The sequence below is a fragment of the Tenrec ecaudatus genome, chromosome 1 (genome assembly GCF_050624435.1).
Source record: "Tenrec ecaudatus isolate mTenEca1 chromosome 1, mTenEca1.hap1, whole genome shotgun sequence".
Lineage (NCBI taxonomy): Eukaryota > Metazoa > Chordata > Mammalia > Afrosoricida > Tenrecidae > Tenrec > Tenrec ecaudatus.
Window position 1 is genome coordinate 3,265,057 of NC_134530.1, and position 24,818 is coordinate 3,289,874.

Below are 24,818 nucleotides of genomic sequence, written 5' to 3' on the forward strand. Positions count from 1 at the left end.
TCCTGTATTTTGGAAGAAGATGCAGCAGTTTTTAAATCTCTTTTGTTTCTGTGTCTCCAAGTGCTTTGAAATATCATTCTTCCCGCTGTGTGAAATAGAAAATTCACCATTACATTTCTCACATTTTACCATGTAACCATTTTTGGATTTTTGCTAAAAGGAAATTCACTTCTTAGATCATCATGGAATTTATATCCTCGTTTCTTACTCATTATGTTAAAAATCTAAAACAAAATTTAAATTACATTATAAATTATTATATACATATTACTTAAAAACACAAGTAGGTACATAATTACATGAACATATTTTATTGTTAGTTTATAAATTAAATTAATTTGATTGTTATAAAGTAACTATATATTTTAATTATTTTAATTTTGATCCTATATATCCTTCTAAATATTAACAGTACGAACTTGTATTGTTTTTTCTCTGAATTTGCCATAACGTAAGTCATAAGTGTAACTTTCAAGGCTGGCGCTAGACTTTTTGTCACCACTACAAAATATAAATCATACGAGTACTGTCTGCTAAATTCAAGGAAATGTATGTATTTACCTAAATTATCTGAATAGCTGATTTGTTGACATCACTTGTTTAACTAGCAGTAGCACGCAGTATGATGTGTATCGTCTGAGAGACAGTTACAAAACGTTTCCGTCGTTGCCAATGCCAAGAAATGCCATTGTTCATTAAGTCCACACAATGGTGGTCGAATTCTAACAACTGATCAACAATGCGAACTTTGATAAGCAGTTCTTGATCATCAGTTCTCAACAATTATTTGTTATTAAAGTTTAATATTATGAAACTAACAAAAATAATATAAAACTCATCCTGGTGAAATAGCCACATGGCAGCCGAAAACCGTATATTCCCTTCCCATTTTTCCACCATTCCCTAGCTTGTCGTGTGCATTTTTTCCAAAAATTGGGACTTTTTAAAAAACTTTCTTAAAGATCAGGACGTCTGACCACCTTAACCTAAGTTGTGAAATTTTGGAGGCTGAAAAACCAAAACACTTTCTAAAATCCATGGCATCCGCTCAGCTCATGAAAACTATTGTATCCCAGAGATTATTTCTTGTATTTGTGACCTTTGAAGTCTCTCCATTGAGACGCCCTCAGGGGAATCATTCCTTACGGTTTTCTGCTCACGAACGCAAATGCTTCATTTGTCAGCTCAGATCTAACTCTTCAGATTTGCGGCCCACAGAATCCCAAGTCCTTTGGACCCCATCCGAGAGGATAACAACCGTTGTGTTCTGATCTGAGGGGACACCAAAGGGGGAGCCCGCTCAGGGCTCAACCATTCAGGGCCTCCGCCACCAAGAGCAGCAAGCATTCCGGCCCTGCAGCTCGTTCCTTTTAAAGGCACTAACTGGATCACACGACAGACAATGTCTCACAATCAGTAACTATTTCATGGTGTCCTTTGAATTTATCATCAGGAGGGACCAATCCCTGGAGAAAGACATGGTGCTTGATGACGTGGAAAGTCGGCAACAAACCCCCGAGGAAGACGACCCTGAGATGAACTGACACAGTGGCGGCAGCAATGGGCGCCCACAGAGCAGCCAGTATGAGGACGCCGCAAGGCCAGGTAGGATCTCATTTTCTTGTCTTACATTTGCTGTGAGTCTTAACCTGCTCGGTGGCCCTTCGCAGCAGCGGTTCAAAGGACTTTGCAGTTGAAGGGTCGACTAGGTGAACGTTTGAAAGAAGAGACCAAGTCTCTACTCAATCACATTTAAAAAACAGGGTGGGCAAAAGATTCCATCAAAGATTTTGATAAGTAAGCCTAGATTTGCTCTCGCTAAGACTGGTGTGAAATTCCATCTAAAAGCAATTTAAGAGTTCACCGATCGTTTTTAAATGAATTTTTCAAAAGGAGTTCCCCTTTGCATTGTTCCCTTTAAGAATTTCGTTTTTCACGGCTTGCTTTTAGCCAACAAGTCTAAATTAAACTTCTCCATTTAAGAATCTAGCAAATTATGAACTATCAGAAGTAACTTTTCATAAGGCATAACTATATATTCATACACTTAAGAAACATTACTTGTTTCATATGCTGCTATGGAAACTCATGCACTTCCATGGGTGTGTTTTGTTGTTTCCATATCTGAGTCTTTGTTGTTTTGAGGCCATAATTGACATTGTTTCCTTTCATGAGACAGATTAAAAGCATCGTTTCCGCTAAGTTCAGCTTTCAGTAGCAGTATTAAGGAGATATTACATAAGTAAATATATTTTTAAGGTTTGGATTAGTTAGTTGAAATGTCTCTTAAAAAGGGGCACATTATTTTAAATTGCATCTTAAAAAAAACTTATAAAGCATGTAGAAACAGCTAAACCAGTTTATCAATTTATTACCTCCAGATGATATAAATTAAATGATAAAAAGCTTACTTTTATTAGTATAATGATAAAAGCTTAAGTAAAATAAATAGCCCTAACCTTTCCATGAGGAGCCCTGGTGGTGTAGTGGTCATGCATTGGGCTGAAATCCCCATGGTTGGCGGTTTGAAACCACCAGCAGCTCCTCGGGAGAAAGACAGGGCTTTCTACTCCAATAAACAGCTACAATCACGGAAACCCACAGGAGTACTATGAGTCAGCATTCACTCGATGGCAGTGAGAGGGAGGGAACATTTCAAGGAATTCATGAAAACAAATTTTTCCTGACCATGGTAAGTTTATGCTAACCTTAAAGCAAAAACCAGGGAGGGGGCACGGAGTGGAGCCCCAAAGCCCATCCATAGCCAATCAGACATCCCTTCACAGAAGGCTCACAAGGAAGAGACAAGACAGGTCAGGGTGCAGGGTAGCACCAATGAAACATCCAACTTTCCTCTAGTTCTTCAGTGCTTCCTTCCCCCACTATCATGAGCTCAGTCCTACCTTACAAATCCATGTAGACCACAACATGCACATTGCTACAGAGAGGAGCCTGGGAACCCAGGACAGGGAAGACCCTCAGGACCAGTAATGCCAGTAGAGCTACCACGAGGGCGAGGCGAAGATGAGGGCGAGCGGGGGAACCGATCACAAGGATCGACACACAGCGCCGTTCCAGGGGGATGAACAACAAGACAGTGGGTGAAGGAGACAGCAGATGATGAAAGACATGAAAATAATAAGTTATAATGTATCAAGGGTTCATGAGGGAGGGAGGGTAGGTGAGGAAGGAAGGGGGGAAATGAGAAGCTGATACCAAGGGCTCGAGTAGAAATAAAATGCTTTGAAAATGATGATGGCAAGATATGTACAGAATATATGATTTACTATGTTAATAATTTCATTATGTTGATATATCATTTGAATTAAAGGGAGACATATAGTACATGTCAAAGTTTAGAGTAAATGAGCAATATTGAGAGTAGCCATACCAAGAGGGTTAAGGGGAAGGTGGGGGGAGAACGGGGGAACTGATCACAATGACCTACCTATAACCTCTTCCCAGCTGGGTGGACAACAGATAAGGGAGTAAAGGGAGACCTTGAGCAGTGCAACACATGGAAAAAATAATAATAATTTATAAATTATCCAGGGTTCATGAGGGGGGGGGGGATGAGGGGTTGATACCAAGGACTCAAGTAGTAAGAACATGTTTTGAAAATGATGGCAACAAATGTACAAATCTGCTTGACATGATGGATGGATGGATGGACGGACGGACGGATGGATGGTGATGAGTTGTGGGAGTCCTTGTGAGGGAAGGCCATCCCCCCACAACTAATCGCGGGTTCGATAGGCACAATTGTATGGTGTTTATATATATATATGTATATATATATTATAATAAAGTCAGAGAATAAAGACAGATAGAAGAGAGATAGAAATAAAGGAGTCAGAAACATTTCATGGTAGCATGCTCACCTGGACGGCCATGATTCCAGCAGCCACTGAGAAGTTAGAAGAGGGAGGATGAGGAAGGACATTGGGAGAGGGGACAGTGGGGGGTTGTCAGAGAGCATCAGGGAGAGAGGGACCAGGAGCCAAGGGGGAGAGATCTTTATTTTTAACCAAGGCTTATATATCTTTGTGGGGCGAGCAAGCCCCCTAATTACAGGTAAAGACATACATCACAGGAAAGGGTTGCGCTATAGGTAATACAGTGATGAGAGGGGGACGATCGAGGGGTATATACGCAAAGGAAGGGGAAGGATGGGGGTACACAGGTGACAAGATGGGCGGATCCTGGATTCAGGATGGCCGCCTAACTTTGGATGTCACTGGGCAGTTTTGACCTGTCCTCTGGCTCTCCATGGCAACAATTACCATCTTTATCAGTAGGGTGTGAGCCCCACTGACAGTGGACCAGACAGTAGCCTGAAGGCTGAATGCCTTCAGGGAGGATGTGTCTAAGCATCTGACCTCCCACCATGTGCTGGCAAACAGCCTCTAATGTTTGGCATATCTTTAGGGGAGACAAAGCAGAGGAAAAGTCTTTTTATATCCCACAAGCCCCCAATAAAATGATTTTTTTTTAAGTTTAGAGTAAATGTATGAAAAATTTTAAATGAAAAATTCCAAGGAATAAATACTGAAAAATAATGAAATACATTCATGCATACAGGAAAGGAGGCCTAAAAAAAGTTTGTGAGCAGTTCAATTATCTTTTTATTCAATTTTTTCAATGAACTTTTGAAGCCCCCGCATTCATTTATATACATAAATTTCTTCAAAATAACACTTGACATCTTTACTATTACACCAAAAAGGCATTTCATACCAGTACTGCAACTAATTGTTAATGTTAACTTTTTTGTGTGCATACTTTTCTTGTTTTTTTTTAAAATCATTTTATTGGGGGCTCGTACAACTCTTATCACAATCCATACATCCATCCATGGTGTCAAGCACATTTGTACATTTCACATTTGTACATTTGTTGCCATCATCGTTCTCAAAACATTTGCTTTCTGCTTGAGTCCTTGGTCCTCAGTTTTTATTTTGTTTGATTTTGTTTATGATAAAACATTGCATTTATTCAGCAACTACAAATTTGAAGCAATTTCCAAAAAGATTTTTGCCACATTAGCTCATTTAGTCCTCTTGTCTCTCTCTCTCTCTCTCTCTTTTTTTGCCATTATCATTTTCAAAACTTTTCCTTTCTTTTTTTTTAATTAAAAAAGTCATTTTATTAAGGGCTCATACAACTCTTATCACAATCCATACATACATCAATTGTGTAAAGCACATTTGTACATTTATGGCCCTCATCATTCTCAAAACATTCGCTCTCCACCTAAGCCCCTGGCATCAGCTCCTCATTTTCCCCCTCCCTCATGAACCCTTGATAATTTATAAATTGTTTTGTCAGATGATACACTGTCCAATGTTTCCCTTCACCCACTTTTCTGTTGTCCGTCCCCCAGGGAGGAGGTTATATGTAAATCCCTGTAATTGGTTCCCCCTTTCTACCCCACCCTCCCCCCACCCTCTAGGTATTGCCACTCTCACCACTGGTCCTGAAGGGATCATCTGTCCTGGATTCCCTGTGTTTCCAGTTCTTATATGCACCAGTGTACATCCTCTGGTCTAGCCAGACTTGCGAGGTAGAATTTGGATCATGATAGTGGGTGGAGGAGGAAGCATTTAGGAACTAGAGGATAGTGGTATGTTTCATTGTTGCTACACTGTACCCTGACAGGCTCGTCTCTCCCCGTGACCTTTCTGTAAAGGGATGTCCAGTTGCCTACAAATGTGCTTTAGGTCCCCACTCCGCATTCCCCCTCATTCACTATATGATTTTTTTGTTCTTTGATGCCTGATACCTGATCCCTTCGACACCTTGTTATCACATAGGCTGGTGTCCTTCTTCCATGTGTGCTTTGTTGCTTCTGAGCTAGATGGACACTTGTTTACCTTCAAGTTTTTAAGACCCTAGATGCTATATCTTTTGATAGCCAGTCACCATCAGTTTTCTTCACATTTGCTTATGCACCCACTTTGTGTTCAGCGATTGTGTCAGGAAGGTGAGCATCATAGAATGCCAATTTAATAGAACAAAGTATTCTTTCATTGAGGGAGTACTTGAGTGGAGGCCCAATGTCCATTTGCCACCTTAATACTAAACCTATACATATATGCACATAGATTTATTTCCCCATCCTCATATATAAATATATTTACATATATACATGCTTTTCTTTAGCCCTCTGTAAATGCCTTTTGCCTCCTAGCTCTTTCCTCTATTTCCTCTTGTCCCACTATCATGCTCAGCCTTCATTTGAGTTTCAGTAAGTGAAAGGGTTACATTACCCTTGATTACGCCCTACCAGGCCTCCTACACCCCCTCACCACTGATTTGATCACTTGTTCACTTGTCCCTGGCTTTCTTAACACCATTTCCTTTCCCCCAACCTTCCCCTCTCCCATGTCCTCCCGGAAACTGTCAGTCCTGTTGTTTTCTCCTCTAGATTGTTCATCCAGCCTATCTTATTTAGACAGACCTGCGGATATAACAACATGCATAGAAACAAGACAGAGCAAAACCAAGCAACAAAATAAAACCGAACATCAACAAAAACCCAGTGACCAAAACAACAAAACAACAAAAAAGAAAGGCTTGTAGTTAGTTCAAGGACTGTTTGTTGGCTCTTAGGAGTGTTTTCCGGTTGAGTCTGATGGGCTTCCAAGCGCTTGGCCCCAGAGTCTATATTTGGTGTTCCAAGGGGACTTCATTGCTCTGCTCCCCTTGCTGTTCTGTTGCACGCCCTTAGTGCTTTGCCTCGGTGTGGTGGGATCAGATCATGCACAATTCCCACACTGTGTCTCCAGTGTTGACGCCGCAGAGCTATGGGTCAGTGAGGGGTGTCGTGTCTCATTGTGGGGCCGCCCATATGGTCCTCTCTCTGGATTGGCTGCTCTGAGCAGGAAAATCGTCGTCAAAGCTTGGTGGGCCAGGAAGGTGATAATCTTTTAAAAAGCAGACTTTTCAAAGGGCCCTGGTAACGGAAAAGACATTGACCAAAAGATCCTTAGTGTTCAAATGAGAAGGATTTTATGTAGTACTTTTTACAAACTTAAATGCACTGACTCTTGGATTCATTTGTCTTCGTTCTGAAAGGAGAAACTCATTTGGACTTGCCAGCCCACCATCGGACTGAAACTGAAATTCAAGCGCCATCCTGTGCAAGGACCGGCCACCGCGCGGGAAAAGCCACGGCTGACCCGAAGGCCGAGAAGGGAGCATCCAAGCAGACTGACTGCGTCGCCCAGATTGCCCAGCCAGGCCTGTATACTCCCCTCCGAGAAACCCCCGAGCTCCTTCCACTGCGGCTCCTTGTTTTTGTTACGACATCCTAGCTCTGAGAGGGGGATTTTAAGACAAACACTGTGTTTTATCTCCTTTAACCAGTTTAACTCATAGAATTATAGGATTCTCCTTGCTTTTCAAGACACCCCGTTTGCTCAGTTATTTTCTGTTTTCATCAGCTTTTTGAACCTATAATCATTTCCTCCTTTATTGGCGTATTGCATTACTATAGCACTCATTGATTTTCACCATGTTGTCTTTGCTTCAGTGTTTTGCCACTTGAATGCTTGCCAAGTATTACTCCATGCAACCAATGAATATTATGAAAAATATTCATAATTTTTGCTTTTTAACTTACGTAATTTTGGTAAATGTCCTGCTTTGATGTTTTGGGGTTTTTCTAGCTTTCATGTTTTATAAGGAGTCTGGTGGTGGAGTGGGTTTTGTGCTGGGTTGCTAACGGCAGGTCAGCAGTTGGAACCCACCAGCTGTTCTCGAAGCGGTGAGTCCCTGCAAAGATTTATAGCCCAGAGACGCACAGGGGCTGCCCTTTAGGGTTACGAAGAGTCAGAATTGACTCAGTGAGAGTTGTTTCCTTTTTTCTCCCTTGTTCACCTAAATCCTCACTTTTAATAACAATTAAAAATTAGTTTTTCAATGAAGTACTTATTACATTTTAAATAGTTTCATATTACCATTTAGATATAAAATTTTAAATGTATGTAGGATAAATTATTATTGAAATACTTATTATATCTCCTAAACATAGTATATATCTGTAAGATAGTTATTTACATAGCTGGAAATAGTGCAATATGTGTCCCAGATATATATATATATATATATATATTTATGCAGAACATTACCCTAAGAAATCAAACCACAATTCAAATGATGAACTCTATGTATGGATATTTTAATATTTACATTTAGATAGGTAGCATATGGATAATTAGGAGAATGTTAAATATTTATACTCACAAAGTTCAGCATTGGTCTAGTACTGTAAAAATCTTAAGTCAAAGTAATCATGCTACTATAGAGCCACCTGAAATACGTGAACTGAAGTAAATACTAAAAAAAATTTTATACTTGAATTGGAAGATTTATGTTCAGTAAGAGATTTACCTCTTGTAAAAGATGATTAACCAAAATCCTGCCATCTACAATTTTGCAAATGTTATTCAATCAGAAAATACCTTAAGGGCTCACTCCCCACCCCTTGCCATTGGTGGTTTTTGGCTTTAATTAGCATTTATAATGCCAAATCTTTGGGGTCACACTGCTGGGGCTCCTTAGCTGTGTGTTTCTTCTTTTGAAAAATGCATCTCTGCTATTAATAAAACTTTAATAGATTTGTAGTTTTGTAAAACTGACAGATAACAAAACATACTTCTATATATCCCCACCCAAGAATTGTCCTCTTCCCCTATTGCTCTGAGTTATTGATTAGGGCTGTTTATTTCCATTTCTATTGAAATCATCTATGGCGCCATTCCAGCGCCTCTCTTTATTGATACTGCTTTTTGTAAATGCTGCCACCCAGCTCTTGATTTGAGCCACACTGTTGACCTGGCACATTTGGGGGGAGTTATGTGTTCCTCCTTTTTGCCAGGTGTTGTCTGGTTCCAAGGCCTTGGCTGCCTTCGCTGCGCAGAGTGCCCCATCACCCTGGGGGAAGACCACCTCTACCTCAGCTGAGTCTGAGGGAATCGGGCCAGGCCCTCTGCCTTCAAGTGGAACTCAGTTTGAGCCAAGCACCTTGGTGGTTAGCCCTACGTGTTTGTAACACCCAGATATTCTGGCTCAAGTTCTTTGTATCTGATAAGAAAATAATGCCTAAGCTAAGTGTCCGTTTCTATTGTTTTCTGAATGAGGATTTCCTTTGTCAACTTTTAACCTGCCCCAGAATTCACCTAATGTCACTAGAAAGAATTGCTCTTAATGATTTGAGGAGCATAAATCTATACCCATCACTGTTGCCTCCTTGTTTGTTTTCAAGCACTTAGCACCCTGAGTACATCGTATTTTATTGCCTTAGTGATGATCATTGCACACGAGGGTGCTGAGTCCCTAGGGTCCAGCATCTGTGAATGAGTCCAGCACACACGGCTGGTAGCAGGAATGCATGCACTGGGGATATAGTGCCTTTCTATAATGGTATGTGTCATCTTTTAGGACGTGGTGGTCTTTGAGGATGTGGCTGTTAACTTCACACGGGAAGAGTGGGCATTGCTGGACCCCTCCCAGAGGAAGCTCTATAAGGATGTGATGCTAGAAACTTTGCAGAACTTAGCCTCAGTAGGTAAGGATTTCATAATTTGCTCGCCTAGTCTTTTGTGTATCTTCCACATCGTATTTTTTATTTGGGCTGAGGGGTGAAAATGTGATAGTAAATGATACCATCTGAGACCAGTGGTTCTCAACCTGTGGGTTGAACCTTTGAGGGGTCGAACAACCCTTTCACAGGGGTTGCCTGATTCATAACAGTAGCAAACTGTTATGAAGTAGCAGCGAAAATAATTTTATGGTTGGGGGGGGTCACCACTACATGAGAAACTGTATTAAAGGTTCGCGGCATTAGGAAGGTTGAGAACCACTGTCTTAGACCTTGAGGTCAAAGAACTATGTATTCATAAAAATACTACCATTTATGAAAATTTCAAGGTTTCCTATGATTATAAGGGTGGGCAGTTTATGGAGCAGAGAGATACATGTTTGCTTATTCTTGTCATTTTTGTATAAGTGAGATCATATAAAATTTCTTCTTTTGTGATTGGCTACTTTTACTTATCGTATTCTCAATGTCTCATCAGTGCATTTCTCTTTATAGCTGACATTCTATTGTATGGATTGATTATATTTTGTCTCTACTTTTCCTTTGAGAGACTTTAAGTTTCCACCGTCTGACTGTTGTGGGTAGCGCTGTCGTGAATATTGTCATGTACATCTCTGTTTGCATTGCTACGTTTCCCCCCTGTGTTTGAGATGAACTTGTAAGTTATTAAAGACTCCAAATCCACTTCAGTTTTACTTTTCCTTCTTTTTTAGCCACTCAGACCAATGTTCATATCTGAGGGACCAGGAATCCGAAGGTTTGCGTTGCTCCTTTGTCGGTCCCTTCGGTGTAAACCTAGGCATGGCATTGCTGCGTCCCATGGCGGCTCTAGTTCTGGCTTTTTGAGGAATCTCTATAATGCGTTCCAATTTTTCAACATTCTAATAAACCCTGGTTACTTTATGTTTTTGTCTCATCCTGTTAATCGCGGCCGTGCTAGTGGGAGTGAAGTGGTCATCGCACTGTGGTTTTGATCTGCATTTCTCTGATGACTAAAGATCTTGAACTACTTTTTTATGTGGATATTGGGCTCTTGAATATCCTCTTTGGTGAAATGTCTATTCAAGTCTTTTGCTGATTTTTCTTATTGGGCTATTTGTCTTTTTATTGTTCAGTTATATATATATATATGAATATATACATATATAAAATATTGGACTTTGATCACATACATGGTTCCCAAAGATACTCTCCCAATTCATCGATTGTCTTTAATACCTTTTTATTTTTTTGGCAAAGTCCTCTGATGACAAAATGTTCAATTGTAATGATCTAGCATGTATCTGTTTTGACTTCTGATGCCTGTGCTTTTGCTGTTGTATCAGCTAATCCGCGATTAAAGGCTAGTTCCGACAGTTATGCCCCTGTACTCTCTTCTAAGGATCCTATGATTTTAGTTTCCACAGTACCTTCTCAGCAAAATGGTTTCTACTTTTCCTCTTTTAACTTGGCATTTTGGCATATGTATTTTGCTCAGGTCCTCCCTACTCTGCTTTTCTAATGGTATATGTCGATATCAGGCCCCATCATTTTAGAACTATTCTTTAGTAGGTGGAGATCCTAGGTGGCACAGTCAATGTATTTGACTGCGTTTAAGTCCATCCAGAGGCACCAGAAGAACAACCTGGTGATCCGCTTCAAAAACATCATCCATGAAAGACCTTGTGGAGCAGAGTTTTACGCTGACAAACATGGGATTTCCATGAATCTGATTAGCTTCACAGTAACTTGTTTCTTAGATAGGCCATCATTTTGACCCGGTTCTCTGACTTCCAAAGTCCTCCTAGTATTTTCAAAGACTGCACTGTAAAATGGGGGGAAGTAGTCAAGCCATACTTTTAGCACTATGATCCAATTCCCAGCTGGAAATGTCTCTTCCCACATCTCCATTCCTCATTGCCAGTCACGTTCATGGCCTTTGCTCTAGGACCTGACAAACCAGAGTTGAATCAGGTTTCATTCCCGGTCACCCTAACTGGGCCAGAACATCCTAGACAATGAAGTGCCAGGTCATTCAAGACCAGCTTTAGGCTTAGGGGTCTGTATAAGTCTTACCAGCTGGGTCTCGATTCTCTTTCTGTAGTGTTTGGGAACTAGGCCAGGAACTAGAAAGATTCTGTCCATCACCTGCCCAGGCAACCTTTCCCTCACCACCAGCCACCAGATATGGGAGCACACAGACTCACTGTCCTTCGAGTTCCTGCGGAGTCACTGCTCCTCTGGATTTGCTAAACCTCTGTAGCAGCTCAGAAAACTCACAGAGACTTAGCTCTTCTAAGGAACCCTGGTGGTGTAGTGGGTTTCCCATTGAGTTGCTCACCACAACATCAGCAGTTCAAACCCACCAGCCAATCTTTAGGAGTGTGAGGTGTTGTGTTCTTGTAAAGATTTATGGCCTGGGAAACCTAAAGTGGCTACTTCTACTCTGTTCTGTAGGATTTCTGAGTCAGAATCAGCTTAATGGCAGTGAGTTGGGGTTGGGGCTTATTATTATTTCTACAGTTACTCATTCATTATAACCAAAAAGGAGCCAACTGAAGAGATGTATCATAAAGATCTGGAAGAGTTCTTGGCATAAGGCTTCCACTGTCTCCAGGGACGTTCCATATCTTCTCCTGGGTGTGAATGTTCTCACCAATTCAGGAAAGCCCAAAGAGGAAGCCCCACTGAGACCCAAATGAATATGCACACTTGATTGCGTCATGTCCCTCAACCTTACTGAAGGTAGTTAGCTAGGTGTAAGGCCTACTGTCCTTGCCTAGCGATGTTGAAAAGCAAGGACACGTCAGTTCCTCGGGTCGTTTTCAGAAATCAAAGACACGTGACCAAGTTGAATTCTTTGTTACAGAGTCTTCCTTTGCTCACATGCCCATGAGTCCATATGTTTATGTACTTTCTGGATCGCCACATGAAAAAAAGATCTCCACTTGGTCGATTTTCTTTCCTCTAACCACCACGTTTATCCCCAGGAAATTAACTGTTCTTATCAATTTTTACAGATAGCTATATCCAAGATAATAGCCGTGGATCAAGTCCTCAACAAAGTAATTTTGGAAAAGAAATTTTCAATGGAGAGAAAGACACAAACTTAGTAAGAAAGGATTCCTTGTCCTATTTGGGAAAAAAAGAGAAACTTCATGGCGTACAGGAAAAGCACTCAAGGTGAGTGGCACTCACACGGGAAGGGGGGTTCTCAAAAGAGCTTGAAGATGTTTCAGAATTACAAACATATGTCAATGTAAGCAGTTGTGTACTTAGAATCTTCACAAGACAATATTTTCATAAATATGATACAGATATTGAGGGTCTAAAACATAATTAAGTTGGAAACAATGGTCAGGAACCCCATACTGAGAAAGAGTTTGAGAGTAAAGGCTTTATTTCTGTTTACACCCAAGTGTTGGGGGATTCTCCTCTGAAATGCTGCAGATAGTGCTGAGAACCTACCCAGGCACTGAGATTGGCGTCTGTGGGCATAATGAGTACTTCCTCCCCTTTCACCTCCAGGGAAAACATGAGCGGTCCCAGAGAACAGAAAATGCTTGTATGCGACGTATGTGGGAAAACCTTTATGCATTCCTCCTCCCTGAAACTACATTTAAGAAGACACACTGGTGAGAAACCCTATGCGTGTAAGGAATGTGGGAAAGCCTTCAGTTGTCCCACTTACTTCCGAGAACATGTGCGGACGCACACTGGCGAGAAGCCCTATGAATGCAAGTACTGCCGGCGAGCCTTCACCTTTTACTCATCCCGTCAAGAGCACGAGAGGACGCACACTGGGGAGAAGCCCTATAAGTGCAAGCAGTGTGGGAAGGCCTTCACTTGTTACTCCTCTCTCCACGGACACGAGAGAATACACCGAGAACAGAAACCTTACGAATGCAAGCACTGTGGCAAAGGTTTCAGGTGTCCCAAATACTTTCGACAGCATGTCAACATGCACACTGGGGAGAAACCCTATGAATGTAAGGAATGTGGGAAAGTCTACAGTATGTCTTCCAGCCTGCGGCAACACATGAGTACGCATGCGCTGCAAAAACCCTATCAGTGTCAGCAGTGTGGAAAGGCCTACCCCTGGCAAACATCCCTGAGGTTACATATGAGAGTGCACACCGATGAAGACCTCAGTGAGTGCAAGCAATGTGGGAAGGTCTGCAGTGTGTCTACCAGCCTCCAACAGCACTTGAGCACACACCTTGCAGACAAGCCCTACCAGTGTAAGCAATGTGAGAAAGCATTCTCTTGTCAAAACTCCCTACAATTACATATGCGGATACACTCTGGCAAGGAGCCCTATGAATGTAAGCAGTGTGGAAAAGTCTACAAATACCTCAGCTCTTTTAAAAGACATTTGAGAAAACACGGTACAGAGAAACTTTAAGAAGACAAGACGTGTTGGAAAGCCTTCATTCATCCAGAAAGCCTTATTATGTACACAGGGAACAACTGATGGGGAAAAACAGAACCAAAAGCCCTATGAATGTAAAGAATATAGGGGAGCTTCAGGCTTATTGATTCCCTATGTAAAAACTTTTAGTAGCAACAAAATATTTTATTTTTATACATATGATAATAGCTTTTGTGTCACATTCTTAATATGGATCTTTTGTGTTGATTTCTGGCTCTATTTTTATATAAATGTTTCAGATAAAAAATATCCCACTATGTCCCTGAGTATGGCAAATGACTAAGCACCTGTTTATTTTTTTTAATTGTGGCATAGGTGGGGATTTATATTTCAGAGCATTAACTTTGTATTCCATAATCCAAGCTACTAACCAAAATGATGGCGGTGCTAATGCCCTCGGAGTTCTCACAGTCCACTTCCAAAACCTGGGCGTCAGAATCCTAGAGTACAGCTTTATTATGAAGTAAAAGGGATACTCTCTTACAGAATTGAGTTAATGGTAGCCTTTTAGGTTGTTTTTTTTTTGTTTAACCTTTTAGCTGTACCTGACATATATTGTTAGACACAATTGTAATTCCTTGTACAGTTGTATAAACTATGTCTCATTTGCATTACAGTGTTTGTTGTACCTCAAGTTGTGTGTATGTAATGTTTTTCAATGCTAATGCATCATTTTATGTACATTTTATGCAAAAGGTGTTTTTTAATTTCTACTTTTCATTCTGTTTTTAATGTATACCAATGATGACATAAAGGTTTGATATTGTTCCAATTTATGTTCTGGGCCAATGATTCAATACCGACCTTTTCTTTCGTTCTGAAATATTAGAAAATGTAGCTTTCACATTTCTTTGTTTCTAGTCAGTAGCACTACTCATGTTTCTAACAGAAATTAGAATTTGGAACAAGATATTAGAGGACAGTCTCGTGACTTACGTTCGTTCTTTGAGCGTTCTCCACTGTCCTTAGGAGCTGCGGCGGTGCAGTGGGTCAAGAGTTGGGCTGCTAATTGCAAGGAAGGCAGTTTGAACCCACTTGCCGTCCAGGAGTGAAAGGCAGGTAGGTTGCTTCTATAAGTCTGAACAGCCTCAGAAGGTGTATGGAGAAGTTCTGTTCTCGTTTTTTTGGTAGGGTTATTAGGAGTCACACAAAACTCAATGGCGTGTGGGTTTCACTGCCTTTGACCTTGATTTGAAATTAGACAGGAGGCACTGAGTCCAGAGCATCTTTGTAACGTAAATGACAACGGATTCTACTGAATTTCACTTTTGTAAAAAAGGTAGAGGGAGTAGTAGTAGTAATAGCATCAGTGCCTGTTCTGATTTCATAAGGGGGTGGGGGTATGATGGGAATCAACATTTATACAAAGCTGATGGACATACCACTACTCATCGATCTTTACCAGCTTTAAAAATAGCGTGCTGGTGGTATCTGACCTCCTCTAATTTCACAGTAGGCCAGGAAAGATCACGATCGTCCACATTAGCTGCCCAAGGCTGGTTCCTGTAGGACAGAGGTTAGAGCAACGTCACCTACTCAAACCTGATTCAGTGAGTCAAAGGTCACATATGCACCCTCCCTCAACTTCTTTACTAATCCTGTCACCAAAATCCTCCGCACAGCTCTCTCTGTTTATCTCTACCGCAGAAGTCCACAGTGTCCGCTGTGAGGGGCTTATTAGGGAAGTAACAGATTAAAACTAAAGATTAGACACAACTCAAGACAACGTCTTCACTCAAGACAGCCTTTCCTCACCAGAACTCCTAAGCAGGTCTCTCGCAAGCCCTTGGCCTTTTATCTGGACCCTACCCTACTCTGGCAGGTGTTACAGAACTCTTTTAGCTCTGCTGACTAGGTGGCTGGAATACGGCTTGGCCTGAAGGTGCTCAGCTCTAGCTCTGTTGGTCAGCAAGTCGACCCAGGACCCAGGGGTACCCCAGTCTATCAGCAAGCCTTCTGCTGAAAGGCACTCAACATTCTGGTTCGGTGAGCCAGGAAGTTCCCCTGCTCTTAATGCCAGTGCTATTGCTTCTCAGCATCCCTCCTGGTCTGCAGTAACATAATCTCTGACCCCGCATCAAGGAAATTCCCAACTTAGGGACCCTAGGTCCAAAGGATGTGCTCCTGTTGGTTTATGTTTCTTGATGGTTGTGAGATCCTCCTCAACAATTCTGAGACAGCACATTTTAAACCCAGTGAGATGTTCAAATGGACCAATCTCCGAATTAGGTTTCCATACACCTTATTTGCATGGTCTAACCCCCACCAGGCCACCAGGCAGTTTATTAACAATACCAGAAAACTATCCAACCCCCTTTGGGATGCCAAAAGCACTTATTAATTACATAGTCCAACCCAGTCATTCAGGTGGGAGTTACAAAGACTGGCCAGAAGTAATTCACAACACTACACTAGCGTCCCCTCCCGTAGCATTCCCTACTTCTTGGCTGGGTTCTGCAATCCCCTGGGTCCAAGGGCATCGAAATGTAACTGAGGAAGATGTGCTTGCTTAGAATGGAGGTGAGCACAGTAGTGGGAATGGAGGAAAGCCCGTGGGAGTGGAGCCTTCTGGATCTTCATTTGCTGGTGGCACACAACTCGAGAAGAAACAGCGGCAAACATCTGCTGATGCACATCCACTGGTACAGATAAGGGCTCTCAACACACACAATCCAGGACACATAAACCCCTCAGGACCAGTATTGAGAGTAGCAATACCATGAGGGTAGGAGGAAGGTTGTGGGGGAGAGAAGAGAGAGAAAGGGGGAACCAATCACAATGATCGACATACAAACCATCCTCCCCTCGGAGGATGAATAACAGAAACATGGTGAAGGGAGACAGCAGACAGTATAAAATATGAAAATCAAAATATAAATGATCAAGGGTTCACGAGGTTGGGAGGGGTAGAAAAGAGCTGATACCAAGGGCTCAAGTAGAAAGAAAATGTTTTGGAAATGATGATGGCAACCTGTGTACAAATGTGACTGATACAATTGATGTATGGGTGGTTATAAGAGCTGTAAGAACCCCCAATAGAATAATTTATTAAAATTTTTAAAAGACGAAGAAAGCTGATGGCGCCCAGCTATCAAAAGAGATCACGTGTGAGATCTTAAAGGCTTGAAAGTAAACAAGCGACCACCTAGCTCAGAAGCAACAAAGCCCACATGGAAGAAGCACACTAGCCTGTGTGATCATGAGGTGTCGAAGGGATGAGGGATCACGCATCATCAGAACAAAAAATATTGTGAATGAGGTGTGGAGTGGAGACCCAAAGCCCATTTGTAGGCCACTGGATACCCCTTACAGGAGACGAGCCAGTCAGGGTGTGATGTAGCAACGATGAAGCATACAACTTTCCTCTAGTTCCTAAATGCTTCCCCACCCCACTATCATGATCCCAATTCTACCTTACAAATCTGACTAGACCAGAGGGTGTACACTGGTACAGATAGGAACTGGAGACACAGGGAATCCAAGGCGGATGATCCCTTCAGGACCAGTGGTGTGAGTGGCGGTAATGGGAGGGTGGGGGAGCGTAGGTTGGGAAGGGGGAACTGATTACAAGGATCTACATATAACCTCCTCCCTGAGGGACAGACAACAGAAAAGTGGGTGAAGGGAGACATCGGACAGGGCAAGATATGACAAAATAATGTTTTGTAAATTATCACGGGTTAATGGGGGTGGGGAGGGAGGGGGAAAATGAGCTAATGCCAGGGGTTTGGGTAGAGAGCAGATGTTTTTAGAATGATGAGGGCAATGAATGTACAAATGTGCTTTACACAATTATGTATGGATTGTAATGAGAGTTGTATGAGCCCCTAATAAAACAATTTTTTTAAAAGAAGTAAGGATGATGAGATTTTATCTCACAACCTAAACATGTTTTTAGGCGGCACCACTCCGCAGGGGAGGAAGGCATCGTGGTTGGCCAGTGTAAAGGAGGAAGATCCAACTAAGATGGATTAATCCAGCGGTTGACACAGTGGACTCAAATATATCAGTGACCACGAGGAATGTGTAGAGTCACACTGTGTTGAGTTTGTTGCAAACAGTGTCAGTACACAGTCCAGGGCACTAGCTAACAATTTATTAGTATACACCTGTGGTTCTAAACCTGTGGATCAGGATCCCTTTGGGGATTGAACAACCTTTCACAGGGGTTACCTAAAACACTTATTTCCGATGGTCTTAGGAACCGAGACACCGCTCCTCTCTCCATCTCCAGGTGGGTCAGCCCACATGCAGATACGCCCATACAGGAGTACCCGGTCTGAAGACTGTTGTTCCCCATGCTACACCATGCTTCAAGACAAAATTTCATTGATTTGTCGTGATAAATAAATATTTCACAGTATATAAACAAAAGGGTTTTTTTAAAATAAATAAGCAAAAAATCTGCTGATGTTTGGAACTTGGAATGTGTGACGTATGAATCTAGATAAATTGGAAGTTGTCAAAAGTGAAATGGGAAAAAACACCAAAAAATATAAATTTTTTGAAATGACAAGGTTATGCAAAATTTAAAAATTAAATGGAATTTATAAAGATCAGCATTCTAGGCATTCGTGAACTAAAAGACTAGTACTTTGAGTCAGAAAATTATATGATTTGCTATGCTGTAAATAACAGTCAAGAGGAATGACTTGATATTATCTCAAAGGACATTTAAAAATCGATCTTAAAGTCTAGTTATGTCTGTCATAGGATTATATCTATTCTCCCTTCAAGGAAATCCTGTCAACAGAACTATGACTCAAATGTTTGCTTCAAAAGCAAAAGCTAGTGATGAAGAAACAAGAACTGTACCAACATGTTCAGTCTGAAATTGGATCAAACATGCAACTGAGATGCACTGGTCATTTTTGGTGGTTGGAATGCAAAAGTTTGGTGCCAAAGAAGGAGGAACCGTAGTTGGAAAATATGATCTTGGTGACAGAAAGGAAACTGGAATTTGCATGATAGATCTTGCAGGACTGACAACTTCTTCATAGCAAATATCTCTTTTCAACAACAGAAAAGGCAGCTGACTATACACATGGACTTCTTCGGATGGAATACCCAGAAATCAAAATGACTATATCTGTGGTAAACATGATGAAGACGCTTAATATCAGCTGAAACAAGCCCAGGGGCTGCCTGTGGAACAGTCCTCATATATGAACTCAGGTTAAAAAATTAAAACAAGTCCACAAAGGTGACAATATGACCTTGAGTCTCCCATCTGCATTTTGACACAAGCACAGATTTTATCCATGGAGCACAAATGACCTGAGGAGCAGGAACCTCGCTCGTGAAGAAAGCAGTCATTGAAAAGAAAGGGGGAACCGATGACTAGAATCCACGTATAACCTCTTCCCTGGGGGATGGACAACCGAGGAGGGGGCAAGGGGAGACATCGGACCATGTAAGATATGACAAAATAATTTATGGATTATGAAGGGTTCATGGGGGAGGGTGGAGAGGGGGAAAGTGAGGAGCTGATATTAAGGGCTCAAGTAGAAGGCAACTGTTTTGAGAATGATGATGGCAACAAATGTACAGATGTGCTTGATACAATGGATGGATGGATGGATTGTAATAAGAATTGTACGAGCCCCCAATAAAATGATTACAAAAAAATATGTGCTCGCTTCAGCAGCACATATACTAAAATAAAACGTGTAATTAAAAAAAGAAAAGAAAGATCAACGTTGATGTCAGAGGAGTCTCTAAAACTTACTCTTGATTGTGGATCGGCAGTTCTGCTCTGACCCTAGAGCGGTGGTTCGCAACCTTCCTCATGCGCGACCCTTTCAGACAGTTCCTCATGTGGTGGGAATCCTCCAACCATAACATTATTTCCGTTGCTACTTCGTAACTGTCATTTAGCTAATGTTATGTGAAAGAGTCGTTCGACCCCCGAAAGGGAGGTGACCCACAGGTTGAGAGCCGCTGTTGTATACAAAGAACAGACTACAAGGAAGGAAAAGGCAATCCTTTTTGGAAGAATTAACCCCTGAAAACCTCATACTTAGCATTGAAACATTGTCGTATACGGAAAGCCTACAGAATAGAAGCAGAACATTGTCAGATATAGTGTTGGAAGATGAGTCTCTCATGTCAGAAAACCAAACCAGTCCTCATAGCGACCCTGTAGAACAGGTACAATTACCCCTGTGAGTACCCAAGACTGTCATTGTGTACAGGAGTAAAAAGCCTTGACTTTCTTGCGCCGAATGGCTGATAGCTTCAAACTGCAGACCTTGCAGTGAGCAGCTCAACCACTAGGTCCACAGGTCAGAAGGCACTGAGAAGAGCTGACTTGTCAAGGTAAAGTTGACCAAATTGACGCGACTAGTCAAGCCTGTGGGAGTCAAGCCTTCAGGATCTTCATTTGCTGATAGGACACAACAGGAGAAGAAGAAACAGCAGTAAAAATATGCTAATGGCCAGAACTTGGAATGTACAAAGTATGAAGTTAGGAAAATTGGAAGTCATCAAAAATGAAATGAAACGCATAAAGATCAATAGCTTAGGAGTTACTGAGCTGAAATAGACTGGTGGTATTGGCCATTTTGAATTGGAAAGTCATGTGGCTGACAGTGCTGGGAATGACAGTCGGAGGAATAGGGATGCATTCATCGTTTAAGAAGACATGTGGCTGACAGTGCTGGGAATGACAGTCGGAGGAATAGGGATGCATTCATCGTTTAAGAAGACATCCTGAGATGGACGTTAAAGTACAATGCTGCCCGTGATAGGACTATAGCTATCCCCTTCAAAGAAATCCAATCAATACAACTATTATTCATATTTATGCTTCAACCACCAAAGTTAACGATGGAGAAGTTGAAGAACTCTACCAACATCTTCAGTCTGAAATTGATCACACGTGCAATCAAGATGCATTGATGATTATTGGAGATTGGAATGCAAAATTTGGAGACAAGAAGGAAAAGTAATTGGAAAATAATGGTGTTGGTGATCAAAATGAAGCTGGAGGCCCGTGGCTGCGTAGCCTGGGCGATCTCTCCCCCCTGGACTCTGTAACAAGCAGGGTTGGTCCTCTATCAAACTAGAAAGGATGGAGGCGAGGTTGGGTACGCTTGCGCTGACGGATACAAGCTGGCACACGGTGCGGAACTGGAATCGGAAAGTCGAGAGAATGTGGCCGCTAGCTGGAGATGCAGAGCAACCCGGAGATCTGGAGCGGGCCAGGGGTTCTGGAGCAGAGCTCTGGTCTTCTCTTGGCTGTGGGCACCGAGCTGAGTCCATTTCTGAGGACATCCTCAGCCCATGGCAGCAAGGTGATCCAACTGCCTGCCCTGCCTCCCCTTCCAATCCCAGACATCAGAATTACAGCCTAGAGGGTTCTGGAAGAGAGGGGGAGGAACGAGGAGCTGGTAGCATGGATGACTCTCTAAACCCCACTGAAGGGGAGTGAACACCAGAATTGTATGTGAAAGGATCTAGTGGATGGTGTAAAATACTGCAAAAATAAATAGATATGATAGAGAGATAGATGGATGGATAGATAGATAGATAGATAAATAAGGGTTCCTGGGGGGGGTTGCGTGGGGGAGGGATAAAGGGGAGCTGATATCAAGGAGTGCAAGAAGAAAGTGTTTTGAAACATTGGTAGCAATTGGCCAATAGTGCTTGATGTGATTGAACTATGAAATGTTATGATGTCTCTAAGAGCTCCCAATAAAATTATTAAAAGCAACAGAACCCTCCCTAGATGGCATGGCTACAGAGGACAGCACTGAAGACACAGTGTGGGGAGTGTGGCCAGCCTGACCCGCCCACATGGGGACAAACCAAGAGGGGGGAACGCAACAGACCAGCAATGGGAGCAAAGCCAAGATGCCCCTGAAGAAGCGTGATTGTAGATTTCAGACTTGGGGGGCAGCACTTGGCACCTCACCTTTACTGGTTGGAGGAGATTGACAAGGGGCCACAGAGAAAGCCTAAAGGCGTCACAGGGTGGGGGTGGGGCACTAGACCAATCCGTACTTGACTGCAAGGAGAGCAATGGGGGCTTGTAGAACAGCGGTTCTCAACCTGTGGGTCGCGACCCCTTTGCGGGTCGAATGATCCTTTCACAGGGGTCGCCCGATTCATCACAGTAGCACAATGACAGTGATGAAGTAGCAATGAAAATAATTCTATGGTTGGGGGGTCACCACCACATGAGGAACAGTATGAAAGGGTCACAGGATTAGGAGGTTGAGAGCCACTGCTGTAGAAGGTGCGTCCCTTGGGCTTGAACACTGAGGACTCAAAGGGCATTGGGGATATTCAGTGAGCAGGTCTTGGGAAAGGGACCCTGAAAGAAAAGGGGATTGGACGGTGGGTGATAACAGGGCTTGCTCGCTGTGTAGCAGAGGGATGCTCTGCAACGCTGGGTCAGGACAGCAGCTCGACTCGGAACTACTTGTACGGTCTCTCTTTTTCTCTTCTCTCCTTTGGTGTCTGTCTATAGAAGACCGGCAGAACAAGCAATCCCAAGGAGACAGCAATGGGACTGAAGGTTGCGCAGGGTATAGAAAAGGAGGAGGTATAGGGAGGAGATCCAGGAGCCCAATAATGACAGGGACAGGGGAATAACAAGGGATATAACATCATTGGGGAGAAGGGTGTAGCATTCCGGATTGCATCTGATCCATTGAAATGTATCCAAGAAGAATAACTGAGAGTTGAACAACAGATAAACAATAAGAGTGGGGCAGGAAAAAAAATGAAAAAGAGGAAAGAACTAGAAAATAATAATCATATAGGTACAAATATAGACATGTATATATTTAAATATATAAAGATAAGTGCATTACTCAATATATTTATCTCTATGTATATATGCTAATACAATAAGGAAGCAGCTGGACTTTGGGCCTACTTAAATCTTACTTCAGTACAAGAGTGGTTTGTTCAAATAATGTGGCAATGTATGATACTCACCTTAATGACAGGATCACTGAAAACAAAATTGGTGCACAGGAAAATGTGAAGAAAGCTGATGGTGCCCGGCTATCAAAAGATGTAGCGTCTGGGGTCTTAAAGGCTTGTAGTTAAACAAGCCGCCATCTAGCAGGGAAGCAATAAAGCCCACATGGAAGAAGCACACCAGCCTGTGTGATCATGCGGTGTCAACGGGAATAGGTATCAGCAGTTCAAAAACAAGTAAACAAATTGATATGAAGAAGTGTAAACAAATTGGAGACCCAAAATTCACCTGTAGGATAATTGGACAGTCACTTACAGAAGGGTCATACTGGAGGGAAGATATATCTAGAGTATAGTATAGCACTGATGAAACACAAAACTATTCTGTAGTTCTTCAATATTTCCTCCCCTGACTATTGTGGTCCTAGTTTTATCTCCTTAAGCCTGTTAGACCTGCAAATATTCATTTGTATAATGAAGATCCTTTGATGCACAAATTCCAAGATAGATAAACCCATCAGAAATAATAATAGGAGCAATGATTCCTTGGGGGTACAGGATGAGAGAGGGGGAGGGGGAAACCAATAGCAAAGCTGACTGTATTACCCCACTCTAGGGGAATGGATAGCAGAATTGTGGGGATTCAGTGTATTGTGTAAGATATGCTAAAAGATAACAATAATAACTATAATATAGGAAGAAGGGATCCTGGGTGTGGGGAGAGGTCAGATGCTTACAGACATCCTCCCCGAGGGCAGTTAGTCACCAGACTACAGGGTAGGCCTCTAGGGCAGTTAGTCACCAGACTATATTGCAGGCCTCACTCCCTGCTACCAGACGATAAGCTATTCCTCCCTGAGGCTTGTAACCAAGCGTTCTCACCCACCAATAATGATCTTTATCAGTTGAGTCAGCGAACAGGCCAAACTGGCTCTGTGACATCCAAGTCAAGTTATCCGCCCATCTTATCACATGTATACCCCCAATCCCTCCTCTTACTATTGCATGTATGTCCCTAGACCACCCCCCTCTCATTACTGTATTACCTATAACACAACCCCTCCCTGTGATGTTTGTACTCAGCTGTGATTAGGGGGCTTGCATGTCCCCGGAGAATATAAAAAGCCTGGGCTAGCATTAAAGAGCTCTCTCCCTCCACGTGGACCATCAGCAGGGCTGAGGTGAGCATGCTGCCATGAATCATGTCTGACTCCATTTATTTCAATACTTCTCTTCTATCTCTCATGCTCTCTATAACTTTACTATGATCTTTACTTATTATCAATGTACAATTGTGCCTACCGGACCCGTAATGATGTGTTAGGGTCTGGCTTCCCCTGACACCTGGGAATAGAGGGGGTAAAGGGGAACCCTTATATCAAAGAGTTCAAGAAGAAAAAAAATGTTTTGAAAATGATGGTGGCAGTAATTTTACAATTATTCTTGATCTAATTGAATTGTGAATTGTTATATCTTTAAGAGCTTCCAATAAAATGACGAATAAAGAAAACCACCAAACTCATTAAATTGAAAACCATTTCCCAACATTAGATTTCAAATAACCATCAATTTCAAATCATTCAGCAACAACAACAAAAATTCCAAGAAACAAACAAAAACAACAAAGAAATTAAGCTGGAGATGGCATGATAGAATTTTCAAGATCAACGATTTCTTCATAGCAAATACCCTTTTTCAATAACATAAAGGCAATAATATGAGTGGGCTTCTCCAACTGAAATGCAAAGAAATCAAATTGACTCCCACCTGTGGAAAGAGACCATGGAGAAGCTTGATATCAGCAACTACATCGAGGCCAAGGGCTGACAGCAGAAGCCACTGTGAGTTGCTCACATGCAAGTTCAAGTTGAA

At 42.1% G+C, this 24,818-nt stretch overlaps 1 protein-coding gene across 1 annotated transcript in view; it reads left to right on the forward strand.

Annotated features, from left to right (window-relative positions):
- Positions 1-14,651, forward strand: part of LOC142443426 (uncharacterized) — a 32,036-nt gene extending 17,385 nt beyond the window's left edge. The window contains exons 2-6 of the mRNA XM_075544807.1: positions 1,454-1,605; positions 7,078-7,242; positions 9,445-9,571; positions 12,604-12,766; positions 13,112-14,651. Coding sequence (XP_075400922.1) covers positions 1,561-1,605; positions 7,078-7,242; positions 9,445-9,571; positions 12,604-12,766; positions 13,112-13,988 — 1,377 coding nt within the window. The 5' untranslated portion in view covers positions 1,454-1,560 and the 3' untranslated portion in view covers positions 13,989-14,651. The remainder of the gene's footprint in view (positions 1-1,453; positions 1,606-7,077; positions 7,243-9,444; positions 9,572-12,603; positions 12,767-13,111) is intronic.
- The last annotated feature ends 10,167 nt before the right edge of the window (positions 14,652-24,818 follow it).